General features: G+C 36.7%; 1 protein-coding gene across 1 annotated transcript; it reads right to left on the minus strand.

Moving 5' to 3' along the window:
• Positions 1-306: 306 nt before the first annotated feature.
• On the minus strand, positions 307-5640 carry LOC110101322 (squamosa promoter-binding-like protein 18). The gene is made up of 3 exons (XM_020829180.2): positions 4543-5640; positions 1452-1579; positions 307-1076 (listed from the first exon to the last, which is right to left on the minus strand). Exons 1-3 carry the CDS (start codon positions 4896-4898, stop codon positions 430-432), a joined length of 1131 nt encoding a protein of 376 aa, XP_020684839.1. The 5' UTR covers positions 4899-5640; the 3' UTR covers positions 307-429.
• Between the last annotated feature and the right edge of the window lie 4842 nt (positions 5641-10482).

A 10482-nucleotide genomic window follows, 5' to 3' on the forward strand; every position in this document is an offset into this window, starting at 1 on the left:
TTCGGTGAGCTTACTCATCACTCAATTTTAATATCGTTAAGATACTCAAATACTCAAAGCGTATTAAATGATTAAAGAGAATCATTCTAAACTATTTGTGGAGTCCTTGAGATTTTGACAAAACAATCAAAATATTTTATCAAAAGTTTATGAATATGCCTTCATTCAAAACCTAAAAGGTCTTAAATGAAGGGGATCTTATAAATTTGAACTGAAGAACCTTCATCACTAACTGTATTGTGCAAACAATCTCTGGGAAGTCGATGCAAGAAGAAATTTACTTCAATTTATACATGCATGCCTCCAAACATGATCTTTTTTGACGTTACAGCAACAAAAAGGAAACAATCTGGTCCATTAGTCAAACAAAACATAAGAACACAAAGCTGAAATCTGAAGAAACCAAAATAATTACAAGCATCTAATGATCTACTGCCATGAAAAGGGAATGGACTCAGATGCACAATCTGAGGCCTCTTCATCCCCAACCTGAAACATACTTTGACAATGGAGATCAGTTTCAGCAGAATCTGGAACCAGAACAGTTCCCACATGGTCTTCCTCCATTGGTGAATGAGAGTATCCACTGAGGCTCACACCATAGTGTAGATTAGAGAGCAAAGGCTGGCCCATTGGAATCCTATCCGCTGGAACCATATGGCTTTGGTTGATACATGAGGTCTGAGCTGAGGATGACAGAAGAGAGAGAGCACAGTCAGAGTCGAAGACCGGAGATAATCTATCTGAGAACAATATACTATTGGTGCTGCTCTCTGCTGCAGAAGAGATGGTATTGAGGAGTGGCTGGCAGACAGTAGCTCGCTCAATTGCTATCCTGCTGCTGTGGGCTATGTCACGGCCGTCGTGGAGGAAGAACTGCTTGTTTTCTTCATAGTTCGGATCGAAGACGGTAGCAAAATGATGTGAGGGAGGCTGCGGTACTCTGTCGACAAACTGAGTTATCGGCGGTGGGAGCAGGGGGTAGAGTGTGTCTTCCTCGATTTTGACACTGCTATTCCAAGCTGCCTCCGTTCCAGCACTTGGAAAATTTTGGGGGTAGGATGAAAACCTGGATGCTGAGGTGCAGGAAGTATGTTACCGTTAAAATATTTAATCCATAGCTTATTGTAAGGTGAGTATGGAAAACAGCTTTTTAATTTAAAATTTTGAATTTTTATATTAGAAAGCTGCCTTAAGAAGCAGTAAGAAAGCCGTCCCAAACAAAGCCTAATACCTAGGCCTTCGACCACTTAATCCAAATGCAACAAATTAAGTAAACCATAAATGCATCATCTTATGCATTACTTGGTTTAGTAGACGTTTCATCCACTTTTGTGAGCGATTCCCCTTCTTAAGGGATACCATATATTTCTTCTAGACTTTTAAGACCTCTGATATGAGACTAAACTCAATATTTCCTCCAAAGAGTTGGTCAAGCTCAGAAAACATACCATGTTGGTTTGAAAACAAGTTCCCAGAGTTTGCCTCCACCTGCGGCTTTCTTCGACGGCGATTATGACCATCAAGACGTTTTCTGCAACTTCGCTTGACCTCATCAAACTCCATCAGCAAGTGGAATCTGGCAGGGAAAGAACGAAAGCAGATATGAATTTGTTGTTTCGAAAAGATTAATGTAGAGTTAAATAGCTAATCATATTTTCATAAACCAATTGAAATACATGATTACTACGGAATTATTCAGAAACAGGCCCAGTAGGGAATAACAGTAGATTCTTATATTTTAAACGCCAAGTTGATACATGTGAAGGCAGAGCTCGATGTTTGAGATTTAGTTTTAAGGGAAACATTTCATATTGCGTTACAAGAAACAGGCAGGAAAATTGTAACATTTCCCACCAGGTACTAAAAATATTTGCTTCATGAATGATAGTAATGCTACAATTTAAATCTTTCATTCAGAAAGAAGAAAATCAAATGAAGGAAGCAAATGCTAAAGATAAAGGTTTCGTTTGGGATAATTTTCTTATTGCTTCTTAAAGCAGCTTTCTAGAGAAAAGTTTTTATTTTTATACTAAAAACTACTATAAGAAGCACTAAGAAAGCAGTCCCAAACGAAGCCAAAGAATCGTACCAATGAAATATTACAAAATAAAGAATGTAGACATAAAGTACATATGCATAATCACTTTGATTTTGGTTTTCCTTGATTTGTCTTATTTCTAGTTTATCTTCTAATTTCAGGTTTCAGTTTCCTGAAAACAATTTCATACATTATTTTTCTGATATGATCTTTCTTTCTGATAGTATGGGATTATTACAAATTGTTTAGTTGGTTTAATTATTATACTAAAAATCCTACCTGCTGTTAGATACCTCATGAATATAGAAAAGTCTACAAACTTGGAAGAAGTTATGAATGTGCTAAAAATCCCATTGGATGCTTGCATATTTTATAATAAAATATTAGATAAGATATGACCAAAAATGGCATAGTAGTTTAACAACACCAGCTGAATCATAAACAAATGAAAATTTAATAAGATTCATGTAAGGAAATTAGAGTCAAGTAGTGCTAACTTGTAGCTAGGGAACCAAACATACAATTAATAGTGCCAACTGGTACTTCGAAATGAAAGCAAGAAAGAATAAAAAGCTAAAAAATATTAAGAACCAGCCCAACTCATGGTTTGAAGTGAAATTACTGTTAATTTCCACACTTCATTAAGGCTTCGTTTGGGACGGCTTTCTCACTGCTTCTTAAAGCAGTTTTTCAATATAAAAAATTTATTTATTGTACTAAAAAGGTGCTTTAAGAAGCAGTAAGAAAGCCGTTCCAAACGAAACCTAAATCAATCAAGAAGAGGAAACATGAGGTTAGATTAGCTAATTAAACAATTTAACATTGTAAGCTTCGATGGAGTGTAAAGGCTCATTGGGTTTCTTGAAGATAGAAATCAAATTTTAAAAGCAATTATGATGAAATCTATTAAATCTATTATTTGGTTAGATGTAATTAAATATCAATATTGGTTTAAATCTTCACAAATCTTTTTAAAACTCCTTGAAAGTAATAACTTAATCTTTATATTCAAAATAAGCAAACAAATTATCATTTTTATTCTTTTTTGCAATTGACCAAATGAGCCTTAAGCAATATCCAAAATTAAGAAAATTTGATTATTATAACACAGAGAGGTGGTGGGACAAACAAAAGAGCAAAAAGCTTACTATCTCCCGTGAAAAAATAAAGAGATTTTATTGTTCCAAGGTAGATAAAACAACAACGGGGAAAGAATGAAAAATAGAGGTGGACGAGATTTGGCAGAGATTTATTGTCTCTTAAAGAGAAAATACAGTGTCGGGAGTGAACAAACATGCAACAACAAACAAAAGTAAAAGGTTCACTGCGAAAGCACTCTTCATCTGAAAGAACTGGTGAAAGAACCCATGGCCTATTAGTTTAAAAAGAGTACTCTATCTCAAAGTGATGAGCTTTAGCAACATATTTTATGATTCATTTAAAAGAAAAAGAAGAACTTGAGGATTAAGCTAATTTAATTGTAATGATCTGTGAAGAGTTTTGGATTAAATATCGAATTTTGCTTATGCACTCAAACATCACAAAAAATAAAAAATAACAGAAGTTTTTAGCAAACCAAGCTAAGCAACAGCTCACCAATAATCCTTATAAATTGGCCACGAAATAACAGATACAAAATAAAAAAAATATGGAAAAGTGAAGTGCAATAAAAAAAAAATCTTACTAAGGGGTAGAAAACGGATGCTTTGTTTGCATCTGAAAGAGTATTAATGGTTGGTTGGTTGCTTTAGAATGAGTACTATTCAGTCGAAATTGCTGGCAAAAAGGTCAAAATAGATGATAATACGTGATATTTTTCTGAAAAGAAGCTATGTGGATCACATGTTGCCACATCATTTGATCTTTCTTTTCAACCACTCTATTTTGATAGAATGAAAGTTGTTATCTTTCTCAAATTAGCCCTACCAAATCCAAAGCTAGCACGAAATATAAAGCATTAAGTGGCGGCATAATCCTTGTCAACATCCTGTCCTGAAAATGCCAACAAGCTGGAGCAGATAAGGACAAGTGATTCGTAATGCCAAACCCGAGATCGAATAGATAGCTTAATTTACTATAATAAGTAAATGGCACAATAAGATTAATATCTAACCATACATCTTGCAAGAGATTAAAGAAACAGAAAGCATGAGGTTCTCTCAGTACAATATTATAGTCATGATCGTACTCACATGAAAATAACAGCCCCTCCATAATTAAATTGTTAATTTTCAGAAAATCAAGTGAAAAAAAACAATAATAAATAGAGCCTTAGCAACAAAAACTTCACCTTCCTTATTTAGATTTCAGCAAGCAAAGCTGTTGGTCTCATATCAAAGTTTGAGAAATTTCAAAATTAAATATCAAGAGGATGAAAGGATAAGCTTAAACTGTAGAAGCAAAAAAAGAGGACTGATAAAGCAATCAAAATCATAAGAAAAAAAGGTATTAACAAGACCAGATTTTTTCAGCTTTCTACTCTAGCAATCCTGTTCCATTACCTGCTACATTGTTGGCAGAATCTCTGCTCCTGGCCTCCAACCATCACTACAGGAGTCTTGGAATGAAGCTCGCAGACCTTATGTCTCCGGTGATACTCCTTACAGCTACTAAGATCAGATTTACAGTCATCAACAAGGCAGAATACAGTTTGGCTGCTGTTACCCGGTGCTCGTTGCCTCTTAGAAGAGCTTGCAGTCGAAGCTCTCCTTTGTTCCTTCCAGTTTTCAGCCAATCCCAAATCGCCCAAACCCCCAAGTTTGAGATCAACAGAGCAATCCAGGCTTAAATTTGCCTCACCATCATTTTGCTCTAATTCAGGCAACTCACATAGAGTCATTTTCGAATCCCAATCCATGAAAACAGCTCGCTTTGGGGGGGCAGAAAAGAGAGGTTTTAGAACTTGGCTTGTGCGCCTCGAAACTGGGAGTTTAATAGGAGAAGAGAAGGGAAGGGTGGAAGAGTACAGCAAAAACAGCAAACCATTTCCGAAGAAATCTTTGTACAGTTCAGTAAGCCAAACAGAGTAAAAGCGGTTTGAGGATCAAAAGCAGACACTTTTGTTATAGGAAACTTGGTGAGGAAAAAGGTGAAGTAAATAAAATAGCGAATATGGAGGGCAGCGCAGACCGTAGAGCAGACAGTACTTATTAGACAGAGAACTGCGGGAACAGTGAGCAGGAGGATGGAGAAGGGAGAGGGGGAGAGAAGGGAAGATATTTGGGGCTTTCAAGTGTTCAAATCCTGACAGTGATTCCTTCAGAAACGCAATAAATGTGAGGGAGTGGGGGAAAGTGAGAGCCATCCATGGAAAAAACAAATAAAATGCAGTTTAATAGAGATGAGTTGGGATTCGAGGAAAGAGAATCGCTGAGATTAGCGCAGCAATTAGCTATTAAAATACTAAGATTTGATAAGCATGTGGCGTAATTATAGATGAGGAAGCTGAGTGGGATAAAGAGATGAGGGTGAAATGGATGGTTTGTTTTGGTGTTCGTTCAAGGAATTGGTGTAATTGCCATGAGAAAAAGGGGGAGGAAAAACAGTAGAATTGAGAAAAGTGCTGGCTGGTGATGGTGCAGCTCAAGGAAAGAGAAAGGAGAAAGGCTCTTGTAGCTTTCAAAATTCTAGAAAAAGCTTTCGCTCTTCAAAGAATCTATACAAAATAAATGCATTTGGATTCACCTTAATTAGATGAATTATTTAATGACTTTTCAAGCAAAAAGTGTTCCGCACATGTGGTGTAAATATATTTTATGCTGTCTCTTGGCATCCTTCAATTTCTTCTCTTTGAGATCTCTGATCTAACGGGGGGAAGAAATTTATTAGATATATTGGAAGATCAAAATACACTTCCTTACCTTCCTCATAATGCCCCTGTTTCTAACTTTATTGATGATCAGTGTTGGAATTTTCCTACTGCTCTCCCTCAACAATTGAGAGCTGTTATTCTTAATATAGATATTGTTACTAATAGTTGTATGTCTTGGAAAGACAATCCTAAACTAATTTTAAAAAAATTTCTTGAAGGATTTTACCTAAAACAGCAAACTGTCTCATGGAATGCTTTCATTTGGCAAAAAAATTTTTCTCTTGGATATTTTTTATTTGCTTGGTTGGCATTGGTTGGAGGATTAAAAACAGCTGATGCATTAACTATAAGAAATATCACTTCACAATCACTTTGCTCCTTCTATTTTGAGTTTGAGGAAACTCATTTTCATTTGTTTTTTGAATGCCAACATTTTTTTGGCATCATTTATTCGTTTCTCTCGTGAGCTTCAAACTTCTTCCTTATGCCAACTCTTCGAAATCATTTCTCGGGAGTTTCTTCTTTGGCGGCACTTTGAAAAGGGGTTCCCTGATAAGTTTATCTCCTAGGTTAAAGCTTGTATCATGGATGTCCATTTCTCCATTTATATCAATGGGACGCTTGAAGGTTTCTTTATTTCTACTTCTGGGCTTCATTATGGCTGCCCACTCTCCGCCTACCTCTTCAATGTGGTCATGGATGCCCTTTCCTCTAGCTTTGATCAGGCTACCAATCACTACAACTTTTTGGGATGGGCTCGGGCCTCTCTTCCATTTCTCACTTAATGTCTGCTGATGACCTGCTTGTTTTTGGTAAAGCCAATATAAGTAACGCTCACACCCTCAACTCCTTATTGCAGCAGTTTGCATCTGTTTCGAGGCTATATGTCAATCCACTAAAAAGCACTATCATACTCTCCAAGAGCACTCCCAGGCTTCCCACATCTGTGACACCCTTAATATCACCCAAACCTTTTAGCCCATCAAATACATGGGTTTGCCTATCTTTTTACATAAAATTGAGGCCTGCTGATTTTCAGCCACTAATCAATAGAATTGCAAAATCTCTGGATGGTTGAAAAGCAAAAGTTCTTTTCTTCACTGGCATAATCTAATATCTAAAATTTACTCTTTGCAACACCTTGGCATACTAGATTAGAGGCTCTATCCTCACTAAAGGCTGCTTCAAACTATTAACTATCTGTGCCATAGATTTCATTACTTTGATAACGTAAATCTGAGAAAAATTCACACCATTGGGTGGAAAGACACCTGAAAACCCAAGAGTCATCATGGTATGGGTATCCCATCCATTGACTCCCTCTACCATGCTTTCTTTGCTTCACTCGTTTGGAGGTTCCTTAACTCCAATAATTTGCTCTTTGACTGGTGGAGCTTTAAGTATCACACTCTATGGAAATCCCATGTGCCTAATAAGTCGCCTTACTGGAAGTTGTTGTGTAATGTTGCAGGTAACATTAGACATTTTATCTCTCTTTCTGTTCACCCCCATAGTAAACCGTCCCTCTCTGGGACCCGTTGTACAATGGTCTCTCTATTACTGACATACTGGGTAGCCATTCATCGGTTAACTGCTACTCTACTCTCTCTTCCTGGGAGGTTTCTAAGGTTATTGTCGGGGTAATTCAGGCTCTCCCAACTAGCTTTGACACCACTATTACAATTAGGACCCAAGTTATCAGTTATACCTATTGAACACCAATTTATGCATCATATCTAGCTAGGTATACATAAGCCTGATTTTAAGAGCTTTCATATGCAATTCTTCCCATCCCATGAGGTCGTATCTTGGCACAAATATGTTTGGTATAAAAATTTGGCTCTTCTTTTTTTTGCTTTTACCTGATTGGCTTTTAAAGGTGGTCTTAAAACAGTGGATTATGGCTACTTGTGGGATTCACATTTCGATTTTGTGTTGTTTTTGTTTTACTTAGTTGGAATCTCACTCTCATCTCTTCTTTGAATGACATTTCACTTTCACCATTATCAAAAAATTTCTCCCTTGGATGGGTGATATCCTTAGAAAGCCAAATCTCCATCATTTGTTTGGTAGCATTTTCGAACAAAGGCTGACTGACTGTTGGATTAGCTACTACATGTTATGTTCGTGTGTTGCCATTTATCATATTTTAAGAGCTAGGAATGAAAGAATTTTTTGTGGAACTTATGACTGTCATGCAACTTTGATTGTTAAAATTAAGAAGGTTGTTATGCAAAAGATATCATTATGTAAGGATTTTCAAGCTCTATATCTCATTTGCCATAATTGGTGTGGTTACTGGATGGCAGTATTTTCCCATGAAGTTTTGCCCCTGACCCTTTTGGTTTTCTCCTTGTGTCTCACTACCATGATTACTATTATTTTTTAGAAGGACAATGATAAATGTTGATCTCCTCCAGCCCCCCCCTTGGACGGTCTTTTGGTAACCAGGGGTTCTGCTCATGGTTGACACTTTTGAAGCTACTCTCGATTATGTCTCTCTTCTTAACATCCAGACTCCTTCAATGCTTTGTTTGCATTATTTGTTTAGCTTAGCTCTTTGTAGCCTTTTTTTCTTTCTACTACCTGGATCCTCTTTTTGTCGTTGAGTCCCTGGGTTTTATTTTTCTTTTTACTCATTGCACACTTGTAATTTGTTTCTTTTATCAATGATACGGGCATTTCCCCCAAAATTCCAAAAAAAAAAAGCTTTTTCCTTATGTTTATGAATTGGAGAAATATGAAAAAAAAATGCTAAGAACTACTTTTACTTGGCTACTACTTGTTTACTTTATTACATTTGGAGAGAAAAGAATGCTAGGAGGTTTGGTGTGGATATTGAAAATGCCTTTATTATATGATTTAAAATTAAGAAGGTTCTATTCCTTAAGACTGTTGCATGGAGAAATGTTGGACTCACAGAACAACTTATCACATAATTTTATTTTGGAGGTTCTTTTTTTGTCAAGCCTACTCATCCTTTATCTATAAGGTTGGGACCGACTATTTTTTTCTTTTTTTTACATACTTCTGCTACTTATTGGAGTTACTGGTGAATGTTGTTAAAATGAGTTGTTTGATTTGGATTTACACATCAATGTTGTTGCTCAAAGGTTTTGATGGATGATGATGAATATACATTCTTACATTCATGTCCCCTTGGAAGGTATAATAACCACTAAAATTTTAAAATATATGTTTTGACCTACAACAGTTAAATAATATTTCAGGAATTATTATAAGTCTAATTTGCAAACCGTCTTGACATAACATAGATACTTTTATTTGTTGCAATACATTAAAAATGTATGTGGATATGTATGTTGACGTTGTTTTCACCTACACCCTGGGTCAAGGGGGGTTGACTTGGTCAAATTGACCAAGTCAGACCCGAAGACCCCTCCCATTGAGTTTAGTGGGTCGAACCAAATCTGTGAAACCAAGACCCAGGCCCTGGGTCAACCTTGTTGACGAGGTCAACCTAGGTTGACCAAAATAGCCCAAATGGCCCTAATTTTAATTTTGATCCATTCAAACTCATTCTCCTGCTCAACCCCTCACCCCTTGGACTTATTTGACCATGTTGACTAAGTCAACACTTAGCTTGGTCAAACCAAGCCCTATTTGGCCAAACTTGATCTATTTAGGTCAAATTCTCCATATTCAATGCATTTAAATACTTCCTAATCATGCATTGACCCAAACCACAACCAATAAACTTAATTCCCTCATAATTAACCTTAGATATAATCCTATACGCTCATCAAAGACTTGGGACTATAAATAGGGCTATTAGGATTACTTGTTTAGGACTTTTTACATTTTTTTCTCCCCCTAACCTCTCTAAGCTTGAGAACTTTCATTTGAAAGCTCTCACAACCTCCCTCCACATCTCTCTACCAAAACCCACTATCAAGACCCCGCCGGCGGTGAGATCTCTGACGAACTAAGACCAAAACTCTTCCAAGGTGATTTCCTGTCAATTCAGTGCGTTTCAAAATGCAATTTCTTCTACAAATAGGAGTGTGGATAGTCTACAAGTGCAATAAGCCCAAGATCTCTGGAATCCATCCATTGGATTAGGTAAAAACTCAAACCCAAGTTTAGGATACTTAGAGTTAATTAGCTTTGCATTAAGCACATTTTAGACCATGAAAATTATCCCCCATGAATACTCTTCATTAGTGTAACTAGAGTTTAAAATTTCATCGCATTTTGTCAAGTCGTTTGAGAGAACGATTTAAAAAATGCAACATATGGTGTCTCGGTGGCCTATGTTAGGTGTACGAGATCTCTACCGTTGATCACTCGATCAACAATGGAGATCCCGTCGTTTCGTGGCTTCTTCTGAACCGCGTAATCGCTCTGATGGTTAGATCTCGCTTACGACGATATCCTGGGAATCCGTTATAAAAAATGGAGGATCGAATAGCCACGGAGCCCCGCCTACGTGGTTAAGTGGCGGGCACTGATTTTCGCGCCGCTGTAATCATTATCAATAATTGCATAGTACCATAGTCATTAGCAAAGATTGCAAATTGCATCTGTGGCTTTAAATCAACCAATTAAGCCTCGCCACGTAGCCTCCCACCATCGCTATAAATAAAATTTTACTTTTCAATTAATTTTA

This window comes from Dendrobium catenatum, unplaced genomic scaffold (assembly GCF_001605985.2).
Source record: "Dendrobium catenatum unplaced genomic scaffold, ASM160598v2 fragScaff_scaffold_853, whole genome shotgun sequence".
Taxonomy (NCBI): domain Eukaryota; kingdom Viridiplantae; phylum Streptophyta; class Magnoliopsida; order Asparagales; family Orchidaceae; genus Dendrobium; species Dendrobium catenatum.

What these genes read in the sequence shown, in the direction of transcription:
- LOC110101322 (XM_020829180.2), bottom strand. Translation starts at nt 4,898, where the DNA reads ATGGATTGGGATTCGAAAATGACTCTATGTGAGTTGCCTGAATTAGAG. An exon ending in TTCTGCCAACAATGTAGCAG is followed by an intron (nt 1,580 to 4,542) that starts GTAATGGAACAG and finishes TTTCCCTGCCAG; the next exon opens with ATTCCACTTGCTGATGGAGT. An exon ending in CTTGTTTTCAAACCAACATG is followed by an intron (nt 1,077 to 1,451) that starts GTATGTTTTCTG and finishes CCTGCACCTCAG; the next exon opens with CATCCAGGTTTTCATCCTAC.